The 15,835-nt window shown below is 43.8% G+C and overlaps 1 protein-coding gene across 3 annotated transcripts in view; it reads right to left on the reverse strand.

Annotated features, from left to right (window-relative positions):
* Nucleotides 1–202: 202 nt before the first annotated feature.
* NCOA5 (nuclear receptor coactivator 5) overlaps nt 203–15,835 on the reverse strand; it is a 30,198-nt gene continuing 14,565 nt past the window's right edge. For 2 of the 3 annotated variants that reach the window (XM_036418544.2, XM_036418543.2), the window contains 6 exons: nt 10,303–10,624; nt 7,976–8,117; nt 6,344–6,470; nt 4,357–4,556; nt 2,544–2,864; nt 203–2,082 (listed from right to left, as the gene is read on the reverse strand). In XM_036418544.2, coding sequence (XP_036274437.1) covers nt 1,496–2,082; nt 2,544–2,864; nt 4,357–4,556; nt 6,344–6,470; nt 7,976–8,117; nt 10,303–10,503 — 1,578 coding nt within the window. In that variant the 5' untranslated portion in view covers nt 10,504–10,624 and the 3' untranslated portion in view covers nt 203–1,495. Of the gene's footprint in view, nt 2,083–2,520; nt 2,865–4,356; nt 4,557–6,343; nt 6,471–7,975; nt 8,118–10,302; nt 10,625–15,835 lie in introns of all 3 variants that reach the window. The other variant, XM_036418545.2, reaches the window with a different exon arrangement.

Raw genomic sequence — 15,835 nt, forward strand, 5'->3', positions numbered from 1 at the left:
AAAGCTGCTAGCTAGGTGGGCTGAAGAGAAGCAAGGGTTAAAGAGGTTTCGAGGCCTAAGCATAGGTTGAGGACAAGAGGGGGCAGGCCTCACAGCAGACTGAAACTAGTCAGTGCTTCCAGGGACCCTCCGTTCCAACCCTCAGAGGGAATACCCCCAAAAAGAGGTCCTGCAGATAGTCACACTTCAAGGAGACGACACATTTCCTTTTTCATTTTAATTAAAAAGTAATCATCTTATCGACAACACAAGTTCCAAAGAGGGAAAAACACTATAGAACACAAACAGATCAGAACATAAAATGCTGCCATCTGGGGACCTTGAGTCTTTTAAACCATTGTTTGCTTAGCCACTGGCAGGGACTCAGCTGAAGTCACGTTCTCCCTCGTCCCTGCCAGAGGCCCCTTGAGACTAAGATCCACGGGGCTCTAACGAGCTCCAACCCAAGGGAGAGGGCAGCCTCCTGTGGCTCCTTCCAGAGCAGCGGCCAGAAGTCCTCCCTCTAATAATTTCATTCTGGCTCAAAAGTTAGGAACAGCCACCTGTATCAAGAACATGTCCAGCTACCCAAAGTCTGACATCAAAATGATCCCTCCCTCCTGCTACTCAGAAAACAAGAGGTTGATTTTTAAGCCCAAAACTCAAACAGTCACTGAAAAAATGGGTGTTCAATGCCAGAGTCTAGAGTTGCCTTCTCAGAATGGATTCCATCAAACTACCACTGGAGAAGGAGAGGCTGATGGAAATGTTAAGGGGGTAAAAATGGTTGGGGCCCAGATTCACAGTTTATGTTAAAACTGCTGGTGACTGGAATTGTTCAGTCTACTGGAGATCCTCCAATGAAATGAGAGCAAAAGAAGAGAAAAACAAGAAAACCCCAAACCAACAATACTGTGTCAGGCAGAAGAGTATCTTGTCTGTGTGGCTGCCATGGACACTCCTAAACTCCAGAGTAGCCAAATTATACATCCTTGAGCAGACCCAACACAGGGGTGGGCACAATGACACCTGCTGAGCCTAGTCTGCTATGCAACTCTGGGCAGGAGCTGCAGATAGGAACTGGAGCTCTGACTGGCCTCTGAGGCTGGAAAACAAAGGCTATTGACATGAAAATGCTATTCCAAACTCAACCAGTTGGGGCTTGGCTTTTTCTTCTCCACCCCCCAAATCCAGGTGACAGAGACCAGAGAAACCCATAAAATATCAACTGAGCCCAGACACCCATACTGCCACCCAAGTGACCCCAGAAATATTTATTTTCTACAAAAAAAACAAAAACAACAAAAAAATACACAACCCCAAATGCAATATAAACTCTGACTCTGGAAGGAATAAGCAACACAGCCTTGGGCAGAAGAGAGAGCAGGTGGTAGAAACTTAGGACATTTGATGTGACCTGGATAGGCGCAAAGAACATCCTCCAAATAACTACTTAGAACACAATAGATGGGAGGCGGCCAGGGATGAGGGAGCCGGGAACAGTTGAGATTGAGCCTCAGTAATGCCTCTGGTAAGATCCCATGGGCGCCTGGGGCTGCCCCACCTGTGCTGTGGTTTGGCTAACCAGGTGGGAGAGAGCGGAGCCACTCTGGATCAGGGTGTCCAGAGCCTTCTGTACACTCGGATTGTCAAAGTTGATACCTGTGGAAGACACCGGCCTCTGGCTAGCTATGTTGCTGGCAGGTGCCAGGCGACTGGAAGGCTGGCCAAAGAGCCCCTGGGAAGGAGCCCCAGGCCTGGGGCCCATGTTCCGAGCAGATGGTGGCTGTCCCAAAATGTTTGGAGGCGGATTGCCAGAGGCCTGTGATCTTTGCTGAGGCTGGCTGTTTACAGGTGTGGAAAAATTCTGGTTCTGGGTGTTTCCGGCAGCGACTGAGGGAGATGCAGAGCTATTGGCCACAACCGTGCCACTATTGAAGAGGCTGAGGATTTTGGCCTGAAGCTCTTGCTGGGAGGTGGAGGGCACAGCTGGAGTGGGTGTAGCAGAGGGGAGCACTTGGCTGCTCTGGAGCGGTTGGGAGCTTGGCTGTGTCTTCAGCGAGGCACCCGAGGTCGCCCCGAGTGGTTGGCGGGAAATCGGGCCTACAAGACAGGAGGAGGAGGTATCTGGTTGAAAGTACCCTCCATGGGCAGGAGGCTTGGCAGCCCAGGGAAGAACAACAATCACTGATCACATCAATCACACAGTACACAGACTATAACATCAATTTCCCACAGGGGCCACTCCTTGGTATGAGCTGTCTACAGAAGACAGCCTAGCTCCCCCAGAGAATTAATTAAAGGAAAAAGGGCATCCACCCTGGTTACCAGGGAGTCAGTAACACTAGTCTATCCATCACCAGATTAACTACAGGGATCAGAATTCTGGGCCCAAGTATTAAGTTATCATTTTATCAGTATAAAGGCCCACGAGGCACACACAGGGGTGGGCTCATTCCCTTACCCACCCCAAAGAGCCATGGGCCTCCCACCCTCCCAACAGAGCCTGGGAATTAGAGAAATGCAGAGTCAGAACTTCACCTCGGCCCTGCCACGTAGCTCACCAGGCAGAGAGTCGGTGCTGCTCCTCATCAGCCGCTCCTTCCTCTCTCGCAGGTAGTTGATGATCTTGTCAGTCTCTTCGGCAGTGAGGTACCTGTTGTCTGCCAGCAGGTTGATGAGGCTTTGGATGGCTGGAGGATGGCCCCCGCGTACTCCTTCATCGGGGCCTCCTCTCTCTCTTTCCTGCAGAATGGCTTCATTGGCCATCTTGGCCGCCTGTCTGGCAATCTCCTCGCGTTCCTTTTCCCGGCACTCACTCTTGTAGCGCTCATAATTTCTGGCCACCAGCACCATGGCGTCTGCCTGGGGCATGTTGCGGTGCTCTGCAGGAGGGAGTGACATGAGTTATTTTCTCCCAAGAGAGATTTCAGTGCCCACCTCCTGAACTCTATCTACCACGCCTTTCTTAGTCTCAAGCCAGCAAGAAACAGTAACAAAAAGCTTGGGATGGGGAAGGGAGGGGAAGGAGATGAACTGGGAAGACACGTAAATGCATTTCTTTGGTGGGGAATGCACATCTTTGTACAGAGCTGGTTCTTTTCGGAATTCCTAGACTTGTAGTAAAAATCAAAGCAACATGATAGCCTCTCCCAGCTTCAGAGAGACTTCGTGGGGGTGACCATGGAGGGGTGGCTGCAGGGGGTCAAAAGCCCGTCGGTAAAGCCTGGCTCTCCACGGTGCTTCTCGGGATAGAGCTGGCCTACTGTTTTTGAATTCCTTAGTTCAAAGGTAACGAATTAAGACTAAATGGTGACCCTAAGGAACCTCCTCTCCTTGGGCAATACGATTTACAGGGTGGTGAGAAGACTTCTCAAAACTTTATATAAATGAACTCACGTATCTTGAGGACTATTCCTCAGAGAGACAAATGACACACAGGAGAGCCTTACGTATTTTATGGTTTGGGTATAACCTGTCAGACAAATAGAGATCTGGTGTGTGGTGGGAAGAGGGAAAAGTCTGCGTTGAAAGAGCAGGGCATCAATTGGCTGACTCTCCACATCTGGGCACAAAGTACTAAAAGTCACTTCCGGGAAGGACTTCAAAGAACCTCCTCCCCTGGACCTCTAGGAGGTCAAGGCCCTCTCCCTGTTCTCACAGTCCCTCTGCTTAGCACACTTTCAAATAGCATCCTACAAGCTCTCTTTCCATTGTATTTCTGTCTGCCACTAGAAAGTTTGGTGAAAGCTTTCTATCACACTCATGACCACTGGCAAGAGCTGACTGCGCATCTCTTCCCAACTCTTCCTGAAGTGACTTCACATGGATGGTTTGAAGTAGGACACAGTCAGAGCATTTGCACCACAAAAATCAGCAAATGCTACAAACCACACTGCCCTCATTTCCTCACCCAGAACTGGTTGTTGAACATTTGCCAGCACACCCCTGTACATACCTAAGGGGAAAACATATGTCTTATGTAGAATTGTATCCACTAAAACAGTTTTTCCCAAAGTGTGGTATGCGTACCCTCAGGGGTACGGGAAAAGTTTGGTGGGGGTACGCGTTGCACAGGAGTTTGGTGGGGATATGCACTGCACCGTGCTTAGCTGCACCTAATTCTACGTTCTCATGAGTACGAGGGGTACTCAGCGTTACGAAAATTATAGAAAGGGTACACATATGTCAAAAGTTTGGGAAACACTGCAATGACCATAAAATCTCCACCAGTGTGCACTTATCAAAGGATCCTACCATATCTGAGCTGAAATATATGAGTCATTTGCCCCAACCTTGGTTCTTCTGATTTCGGCATGAAAGAATTAATGGACTAAGTGACTACCCCTGGAATTCTGACCCACTTGGGCCCCATACCTTGTGGGGTTCCAAACATGATGTTGACTGTACATGAGCGGTGAATCTGGTGTTGCTGGGTGATGATAATAGCAAAAGGAGACCCTCCCCTGCTAACATCCTCCAGGGCTTGTGACAGCGAAACCTCTGTGTTGAGGAAGATCAAATCCACTACCATGCCTAGGTCTCGTACCTTCCGCCCCACAGATTCAGCATAATCTCTGTAGAAACAAACAGAATCCAGGTGAGCACTCCCAATCTGCACACTGCTGCATCCCAGCCAGCTGTGTACTACTTAGGAGAGTTCAACCCAAGGTCTCCCCAGTGCCCTCTTCAGACTCCAAGGATCTAGATTTCCTTCTCTTTATCCTCGCTCCGAATGGTTCTATATGAAGTTGCTGGCAGCGCAGTAGTTAGTAGCCAGGTCCTTCTCCTGATTCTCTAGTACAGCAGCCCTTTCTTTCACCATCTCACTGCCTAAATAGACTTGTCTTTGGGGAGGCTGCATAATCATGGGAAAAGCATAGGTTTTCACCTAGAAAGACAGTTTGGATCCCAGCTCTAACACTGACTTGAAAAGCTGTGAAGCTTTGAGCAGATCCCTTTACCTCTTACAAATCTCACTTTCTTTACCAATAAAACAGGAGTAATATGCTCAGCTGCCATTTCATCTCCTTGACCTTCTCTCCAATCTAAATTAGGACCTTGATGTATTTCTCCTCATAGTCTATCGCCAATACATCTGCTCAACTAGGGAGTAAGCTCCATAAGAAGGGGCTGCTGTGTGTGTTTACCATTATAGCTCCAGTACCTAGCATCTGCCATTCGCACAAAAAAATTGAATGAGTACACATGTGCCATGCTTACTATGAAGATTAAAAATATTTTGCATAAAGTGTCTGCATGGGGGATAGTACAGAATAGGTGTTTAGAAAATGATAGCAAACAAACAAATTTAACAAACAAATAAAACCCCCATTTCTACAGTTAAAGCAGCATCTATTTCTAAACAAGACAGCCCAGAGCCTGTGAACTCTGTCTGCTGCTTAGTGTAGCTTCTGCCTTGAAATTGGCTCTTTAACCCCAAACTGCTAGAAATACATGAAGTTATTTAGTAATCACCAAGGGAAAGAATACATAGCTACTGCCAAGCCCGCAAGCCGCTATACTCCCTTCTGCTTCTCTGCTCTGCCTCTTGAAGGAAAGAACGTAAAACAGGTGGAGTAAAACAGCATTGTGAACTCTGGACCGACTAGCAGGATCACCTAACGTTTCTGCAAGGCCATGGCACTTCACAAAAAAGACTTCATACTTGGCTGACAAATACAGAGACGTGCCTCCTACGGTACTGGGGAGTAGGGGTTGTCCCTTGAAGGGAGGCCTCTACTGCTTGGATGACCAGCATATATTTTTGCTTCGATTTTCCTTTGGGAAGGCATCTCTCTCTAACTCAGTTCACATGGCTCCACAGGACTAAGTCACCTTAAGCTCTAGGGATAGGATGGGCATACGACCTAGCCCTGGCCAATCAGGGCATCCCAGCACTGTTGGCTAAAGTGACTAGTCCAGCAATGGGAAAATGAGCCAGTTTAGTCCAATGAAAGACAATTCCAGGATGTTAGATGGAAGCGCTAGAAGGAGAAACTCTCTTTCCATTGTATTTGCTAAGCCAGGAAGATACATGTCTAGGGCCAGTGCCATTCTGCCTTTTCAAGGAGAATGCCTGTCTAATAATGAGGCAACAGAGACCCAAAATTGGTAACATGGTTTGACCCTGGATGTGACCATCCCTGAACTTCCAAGCCAAGCAAACTAAACATTTCCCTTTGAGGCCCAACCCAGTTTGTAATGCTTTTTCTGTCTTACAATTGAAAAAACTCTGGCTAAGACAGCACAGCAATGCCAGAATACACAGACCACATTCAGTGGGTAGAGCTGCCAAGAGGGAGCCTGAGTTTCAATTCTGATCCTTCCCCTTACTCAGGAGAAATATCCAAAGGGTTCTTACTTAGTCTGCTTGTTGACCACAATTACAGAACAATCAACAGGCCTTTCAGCATCAAAGCGTCTCTGGATTTCTTCAAAATATTGACGATAAAGCTCTTCTCTACGCCGTTCTTCACGTTTCAAACGCTCTGGAAGATACCACCAGGGAAAACTAAAATATGAATTGTGCTTATTTTCTCTATAAAAATAAATCACAGGCTTTACTTTGAATTCTGAACTACCTGCAGGCAAAGATCATAACACACACACACACACACACTCACTCTCTCTCTCTCAATCCTCTAGACCAGTGTTCCTCAAAGTGTGGTACGCCTACCCCCAGGGGTACGGGAAGAGTTTGGTGGGGGTACGTGTTGCACTGGAGTTTGGTGGGGATATGCACTGCACGGTGCTTAGCTGCGCCTAATTCTATGTTCTCATGAGTACGAGGGGTACTCAGCGTTACAAAAATTATAGAAGGGACACACATATGTCAAAGGTTTGGGAAACACTGCTCTAGATTATCTCCTAAAAATAGCCATTAGGAGTGATGAAGAGAGTGTGAGGGAGTAAAAGGAGAGTGTGTAGACGTGTAGTGTGTGTGTAAAAAGACTTATTAAGAAAGGCTCTTATTAATTTATTAGAGGCCCTGTGCATGAAAATTCATGCATTGGAGAGGGGGGGAAACCTCAGCCCAGCCTGCCCCCTCTCGGTCCAGGAGCCCTCAGGGGTGGGGTGGGAGGCGACCTGGCAATCAGGGGAAGGCGACACCCCATCACCCCTCTGCTGCTACCACTGCTGTCAGTGCAAGCCTCAGCCAGCCTGGCTACCTGAGCCTGGGTGCTCCTTGGCGGCTGGGCAGCTGCCACCTGAGGCTTGCCTGCACCTTGGGCTGTCCTGGGCAGCTGGGGGGCTGAGGGGACTGGGGGACTCTGGAGGCAGAAACAGGGAGCAGCTGGGCCCACCTGGGGGCAGGCCTGGCCTTGCCACACACCTGTCACTCTGGCGGGGCTGGGGAGACTGGGCACCGCCATCTTGTGGCTGTGGGAGCCACCATCTTTGAGGATGGGACAGTCAATTAGCATATTCCCTCCTTACTGGCTGTGGATGCTGCCATCTTTGCAATGGTATGAGGGCCAATTAGCATATTCCCTCTTTAATAGATAGGTTTTACCCAGAGGGGTGAATCACCTACTGCTATTACTCAACTGGATATGAAGCAATTTAAAAACCTTTAAAGATGTATTGAGAAAACCATACTTTTAAAAAGCATGTTTGTCTTTTTAAAGAGATGCTGTTAGGTAAAAATTATAAAGCAAACAAATAAACAAGCCCACAAACCCCATGCTTCACAGATAACGCAGACTAGTTATTTGTATAATGGGCAAAACGCAAGCAACCTCTTTAGCTCCAATCTTTAGTTTATTTCTTATTGATGAAATTTCATATTTATTTCTTCTTCTTATATGACTAAACCAGATAATACTAACTTGCATTGAAAATGCTCTCTACATATCAATAGGCTATTTGTATTTTTTCCTTTTGTAAATTGTTAGCCACATCATTTGCCCCCTTTCAGTTGGTTATTAGTTTCCTCTATTTTTGGTCAAGTATTCTATCAGTAATAGAAGGTAAAGTGTCTCCGCTACTTTACCTTTTGCACGAGACTGACTTTCTGGGCCTGGAGGGCCTCTTCCATCAAAGCTATCCCTATAACGGTCAAAGTAAGAGTCATCCTTTCTCCTGCCATAGTCATCCATTCGCAGGTATCGGTCATAAGAGCTTTCTCTCCTGTAAAGTTAAAGAAATTATCACAAAATGAAAACTGTCGTCCTATCCTGAAAAAATCAGATACAAAGAATTCTTCAAGACCCAGTCCCCTGCGAGGAAACAAGCATTGTAAGGCATATGACTTTGGGATTGGACCAATGAGGTTAGTACAAGTATACCTGGAAAATATTGTAGGTTTGGTTCAAGACCATTGCAATAAAGCAAGTATTGCAATAAAGCGAGTTGTAATCTTTTTTGCTGGTGGAGGGTCTTGCCTTCAATTTGTAAAGCATAATAAATGAGGTATGCCGGTATCTGGGACTCACTGCTTATTACCTCTGTGACTGCAAATGAGCCCCTGGCATAAAGCAAACACAAAGTAACTGGTAGTAATTATTATTATTTTTTGTTAATCTTTACCTTAGGATATTTTCCCATTGGTTTTTAGAAAGTGGAAGGCAGGGAGGGAGGGGAGAAAAAAGAAGGAAGGGAGGGAGGGGGAGAGAAAATAGAAAGGGGGGGGGTAGGGAGAGAGGGAGGCATCAACTGTCTCTTGCACTGGCCTGATTAGAACTGGGGATTGAACCTGCAACCCAGGTAATGCCATCTTGACTGGAATCAACTTGGGTGCGCAGGCCAACACTAACCACTGGGCTATACCACACTGGCCAGGGCCTGGTTATAATTATTGATATTAGTTTTGAGGAACTGTTCCATGTATATGTATGCGTATGCATATATACAGTGTGTGTATATATGCATGCATATATATATACATACACACACACACATACACACACACACACTGTATATATATTATATATGCACACACACACACACACACACACAATAATTTTTTATCACTCAAAACAGAACACTCTGAACTGAAACTCTACCCATTAAAGAAGGGAATAGGGCATAAAAAGATACTTCTGCCTATGAATTTGCCCTTTTTAGACATTTCATATAAATGGGATTATATGACATTTGTCTTTTGTGTCTGTTTGGCTTATTTCACTTAGCATAATGTATTTTTTAAAATCCTCACACAACGATATTTTTTCCACTAATTTTCAGAGAGAAAGGGAGGGAAAGAGGCGGCTGGGGAAAGAGAAACATTGATTGGCTGCCTTCTACAAGTGCCCAGTCCAGGGTTAGGTATCAAACCCACAACCAAGGTACCTGCCCTTGATTGGGAATTGACTCAGAGACCCGTAGGTGCTTGGGCTGATGTTCTAACCATTGAGAAAACCAGCCAGGGCCATTTAGCATGTTTCCAAGGTCCATCCATGTGGCAGCAGGTATCAGCATTACCTTCCTTTTTATGGTTGAATACTATTCTATTGCATGAATACATCACATTTTTTATCCATCTACTGATGGACTTTGGGTTGTATCTACCTTTCAGTTACTGTGAATAATGCTGCTGTGCACATTCATGTAAAAGTGTCTGTTTGCCTCTTTCTAATTCTTTTGGGTATAGTCAGGAGTGGAATTGATCATAGTAATTCTACTACATTTATAACTTTTTGAGAAATTTCCAAACTGTTTTCCACAGTTGCCACATTATTTTACATTCCTACCAACAAGGTAAATTATTGTTCCAATTTTTCCACACCTCACCAGCAATTGCTAGTGTGGTGTGTGTGTGTGTTTTAACACATTTATTTTTATTTCAGAGAGGGAGGGAAAGGAAAAGAGAGAGAGAGATAGAAACATCAATGATGAAAGAGAATCATTGATTGGCTGTCTCCTACATGCCCCATACTGAGATTGCGTCTACAAGCAACCTGGGCATGTGCCCTTGACTGGAATTGAACCCAGGAGACCCTTTAGTCTGCAGGATGACACTCTATCCACTGAGCCAAACTAGCTAGAGCTCTGTGTTCTTAAAAAATAAATTATAGCCACCCTAGTGGGTATAAAGTGCATTTTCCTGACAAAGTGTATCTTCCCTGTGCTTTTGCACTGCCAAAACAATTTGCACTTCATCTTTTTTCCATTTGCACAATGTTATCTTTCATAGGTCATGGGGAGAGACCAAAATTCATTTGCTAAAATATTTACTGAGCAGCATACCTGCCATTTGATAGACAATGGAGATATAAAATCATGCCCTTCAGAGCTTTCAATTAGTTTAGCAGAAAACAAATAAGTAATACTCTTACCAAAAAAAAAAAATGCCAAGCAGAATAGCTGTACATGTACCTACCTGTACATGGGATCTCGGGAGTCTCTCATGTCTCTGTATCTATCATACATGGGGTCTCGATGATCTCGAAAATCCCTAGAGTCTCTTAGATCACGGAAGTCTCTAAAATCCCTCATGTCCCGAGCATCACGCATACTTCTGTCTCTGTGATCCCGAACGTCTCTATCTCTGTGGTCCCGTAAGTCTCGGGGGTCTCGCATGTCTCTGCTATCGCGGGTGTCACGGCCATTTCTCCCATCCCTGGGCTCTCTTCTTGGACTTCCTCGAATTGGGGATCGATCACGTCTTGAATCTCGACTGTCTCCAAAGCCATATGGATCTCTGTGGGAGGTAGCGAGAAGATGTTAAGACAAAGAAATCGAAGGTAGCTAACCCTTCAGCTCTTTATTAGAGAAAGGCCCCTCCCCTTCCAACCACTCCCCCCAAAAAACATAGTAGCAAAACAGTGAGAACAAGACTAAAATTTGAACAACAGTCACCATCTGTTCAGCAAATAAAGACTAGTAGGTTCTAACAATCTCAAAAGATCAGGACAAAGAATGTATGACCCAAAATCAAAGGTTTTGACTGAGGTCATAGTACTTATCAGGCTTCAGGGAGTAAGTAGTAATTCGGCATAATTTATGCATGCCAATCTAGCATCTCAATCTCAATAGGTTTTCAAGGAAAAACTGTCTTTCTCCAAGAACCTATTTTCTCCTACCAGACCTGTTTGAAAGAGACTTTAAAAGGGGGACAAAGTTGGGGAGACACAGTAAGGAGCAAGACTCAAGAAGAAAAAAAACAAATGCACAATTTCATACAAAGTAATGGTGATAAAAGAGTTGTCCTGGAAGTGCAGAAAACTTCACTTACAATATCTAGCAGGATAATCCAAGTTATGAGAAAGAAAGAAAAATTACAATATGATACACATAGTAAAGTGTAAGAACACACTGTCTTCTCAACATAGTTAATGAGTAGTGGTCTTTCTCAATTTGAGGTTTATGAAGAATCTAGTTCCTTTTTGTCAATGTTTGCTTTTTAAAACATTTGAAGTCACAGATTTGTTGGTCTGCTCTGATTCAATAGTCTTCAGGAGACAGTCTACTCTACTGGAAACTTAACCTCAACATATCTAATAAACTTCTTATTCAACCCACACATTCCTGACATTTTCACTTTTGACAAAAATAATCTTCCCAGCCCTAACTGGCGTGGCTCGGTGGATAGAGCGTCGACCTGTGGACTGAAAGGTACCAGGTTCGATTCCGGTCAAGGGCATGTACCTTGGTTGTGGGCACATCCCCAGTAGGAGTTGTGCAGGAGGCAGCTGATCGATGTTTCTCTCAATGATTCTAACTAGAGATCTCTATCACTCTACTATCCTCTGTAAAAAAAAAAATCAATAAAATGTATTAAAAAAATAGTCTTCCCAGTTATCAAGGTCTAAGTTCTTGAAAGTTAATTTTGATTCTTCCTTTCCTATCTCCATTAAGAAACTTCAATCCTGTTTATTTTCCCTCTTCACTGGATTTATGAATTCAATCCAAACCCATATGCTGGCACCAATAAATTTCCAAAAACAAAATGAAAACCAACCTTCCACACTTCAATTCACTCAACACATAAAAAACAGATTAACTACCCAAATTACAACCTGTTCCAATTGCAGCTTCACCATTGCACTTCTGGGTACCCTCCCCAACAAATCTGGCCCCTTCCAACTGCTACACTTCCTCTATTTCCCAATCCAACTTCCTCAGTTTTATTTAATAAGCTGTTCTTCTTCTTTTTTTTTTAATTTATTTTATTGATTTTGTACAGAGAGGAAGGGAGAGATATAGTTAGAAACATAGATGAGAGAGAGTCATTGACCAGCTGCCTCTTGCACACCCCCTACTGGGGATATGCCCGCAACCAAGGTACATGCCCTTGACCGGAATCGAACCCGGGTCCCTTCAGTCCCCAAGCCAACGCTCTATCCATTGAGCCAAACCGATTTCGGCAATAAGCTGTTCTTAAGACTTAACTTACATGACATCTACCACAGTATTTGTTCTTTTGGCTTTTCAATCTGGAATATTTTTCCTGCACTAATCCAAGTATCACCCAATCCTCAGGCAAATTCATGTCTCATGTCTTCGAAGAAATCTTCTCAGATTAATCTCCCTAGAAATTGATGATCATTTCCTGATCAACTCTTAGAGCACTTACTATTTCTATTACCCATCTTGATTTGGTATTTACCATTTTTTTTCATATATATATATTTTATTGATTTGAGAGAAGAAGAGAGGGAGAGAGGAAGAGAGAGGGAGAGAGAGATAGAAACATCAGTGATGAGAGAGAATCATTGATTGGCTGCCTCCTGCATACTCCCTACTGGGGATCGAGCTGCAACCTGGGCATGTGCCCTTGACCTGGAGCTCTTCAGTCCAAAGGCTGATGCTCTAACCACTGAGCAAAACCAGCTAGGGCTAGTATTTACCTTTTTACAACAATGTCTTTTTGTTTGTCCCACATTAAGTACTACCTCCTCCATAAAACCTGCCATGAACTCGATCTTCCCTAACAAATATGCTTCTCTAGTCCTATCTCAATAAATGCTACACCCACCTACTCAGTTACTCAAGCCAGGAAACTGGCTGTCATCCACTCTTTCAATCACATTTCCAAAGTTCATTCATCCTTTCTCTGAAATTCTGTCCACATTTCTCTATTCCTAATGGCATCACTGAAAGTCAACCCATAATCATCTCCCTAAAACCACAGCAAAGGCCTTCTAAAGTAGTTTCCCCACGTCTACTCTTGCCTCTCTATTCTAGTCATTCTCCACATTACTCTAGTGATCTTTCAAATAAGTAAAATCCTTTATTGGTTTCCCACAGTATTTAGAATTTAATCCAAAATCTCTAATGCTAATAAGATACTTAGTGTCTTGGCTCCCATCTTCCTCAACTCCATCTCATCCTCTCCCATTTACCACTTTCTTGCCATGCTGGCCTTTAAGCTATGACTAGCCAATGTTTTTCCTGATGTCTTTACTAGAGCAGCAGATACGAATGCATATTCATTTTCTAGGTCTCAGCATAAATACATTATTCCCTCATTTTGTTAGTTTAAAAGTTTATCTTCTTCCCCTAAATCCTGGCCACATCTTCTCATAGCACTTTACTTGTCTGTCCACTCTCCTAGACTGCAAGTCCACGAGGGCAAGGGCTATCAGAAACTCTCCACTATAAATGTCACTATATCTGCAATGAGATGATCCACAAACGCGTTGAATGAATCTTGCTCTAGGACATATTTCTTTCTTTCTTAAAAAAAAAATAAAAATAAAAAATAATAAATATATATATATATATATATATAAAAAATTGATTTTTCACAGAGAGGAAGAGGGATAGAGAGTTAGAAACATCGATGAGAGAGAATCATCAATCAGCTGCCTCTTGCACACCCCCTACTGGGGATGTGCCCGCAACCAAGGTACATGCCTCTAGGACATATTTCTATTATTGCATTTATCACAACGTTCTGTAATTATTTGTTTACAGGGCGCCTCCCTACTGAACAGTAGAAGGCTTTGTATCCCTAGGACACAGCACCAAGTTTAGGAAATGTTTAATTAATTGTTCAACTAAACTATAAGCCTCTCAAGAGCAGGAGCCATGTTTTGTTGATACCTTTGCATCTATCGTGGTTACACATATTAAGCATTCATCATGATGCCAGCAGCTTGATAGAAAACTCCAATTTCATTCATCTACAGGACATAGCAAAAACAATTTAAATGACAACTTTGCTTCTATGAAAAATCCTTGTCATATGTTTTAAGGCTCACAAGAACCCCTAACTTGTGGAAACATATGGGAGACCAGGGAATTTAAATGACAGCTAAACATTTTTCTCCTTTTAGAATAGAGACTAACCAAAATTCTTACTTCAATTTTCCTTATGTCATATAATCCTCCTAATATGTGTAACATCTGAAGTAGTGTATAATGTGGGCAAACTCCCAGAATCCCAATGGGAAGGGACAACTGTAAAGTATTTTTGGATTAATGATCGCTAGATAAAGCTGCCTTGGGGAGCAGTTAGAAGTAGTCATTAGAGGTGGTATCAGATTTCAAGTGTTCTTGGCAATCAGGACTGAGAGAGATCATGAGCTTGACAGACCACAGACCACACACAAAGCTTTGGGCTGGTGGAACAGCATGTTATTCGTGGCCTCAGGATAATTATAAATGCCCTATTTGATTCTCATTCTTTTGAACGCACTGAAATACTTACTTACCTGTCAAGAGTCCATCCCTGGAGGTTGATTATAATCCTAAATTCCTAAAGCCTGGATTCACGTTTCCAGTTTGAAAAGGCAAACACTCCCCCTCCCTTCAATGAATGTGAACTTCATGTGCAACACAACTACTAATTCCTCCTCAATTGCTTTCTGTTTAAAAATGTAAAAAGGATGATATTCATTCACAAGGGGGAAAGGAACAAAAGTGGTGGAAGAAGGGAGAAGATAGTAATTCTCTAAAATGAAAAGGCCAGGCACTTTTCCTTTCTCAAAAGTTGAGCAGTATGGCAGACTGCTGTTCCTCTGAAGACAAAGACAAAACCCCTTTAGGGTCACTTCAGGACCCAAACAAAGAACTTTCCCAGGACAAAGGACTTCAGGACTCCAGTTGCTGGCCCCATCTTTCTCAAAGCAAGACCAGCTATCAAAAGGGTGGTAGTGTGCAGGATTCAGAGTGTCGCAAGGAGAAAGGCTGCAGAATGAGATGCTTGACCTCAGTCAGCCAGTGTGTTAGAAGCAAGTTTCTGGAGCATAATAATATCTTCCCACCATACAAGAGGTGTTTAAATGGAGACCAAATGCAGTGTACCCTCAAGTACCAGGTCAGTAGAGGCTAAAATGAAACCAGAAAGTGGTTACTAAATAAATTTCAGCACTCGAGTCCACAACTGAAGGCAGGTGATAAACACTACTAAAATTCTGTTAAATATCCCTCATCTATTCAGCAGGGGGGAAATATTGGTAGCCAAATGCTTTTTGCCTCAAGAGAAATATAGCCATCATTTGGAAACAGTTGAGAGGTAAGGGAGGAGTGGGTGAAGGGAAAAGCCATGCATGGCTCAGATGTGCTTCTGGAAGAATTGCTTTTCTTCCTGGGCACTGAAGGGGTAGTGTCACCTACCCCTTCATTTGAGAATGTACATTTGAGAGTCTACAGAGTAAGAACTGATAGCTGATCATCTTGAAGACTGTGAGGGACTTTGAACTTGTCTTCAGCCAGAGGCTGAAACCTCAAGCTCAGGACGTTTTTCTTTGGCCTTGGTGAACAGATGAGGGAGGAAGGCCTTTGTCCTTTTCTTTGTCAACATCTTTTTGTTACTGTAATATTTTCCTTGGGAGATCCAGCCTTTTTCTCTCCCTGAAAAAAAATCCTTCACCAGCTCTTCATACTTCTGTTCCATCACAGATAAGTGTCCACAAATAATTATTGAAATGGCTGGCTGTTATGTGATGTTGATCCCCCACGACAA

Source organism: Pipistrellus kuhlii, unplaced genomic scaffold, assembly GCF_014108245.1.
Source record: "Pipistrellus kuhlii isolate mPipKuh1 unplaced genomic scaffold, mPipKuh1.p scaffold_m20_p_6, whole genome shotgun sequence".
Classification (NCBI taxonomy): Eukaryota; Metazoa; Chordata; class Mammalia; order Chiroptera; family Vespertilionidae; genus Pipistrellus; species Pipistrellus kuhlii.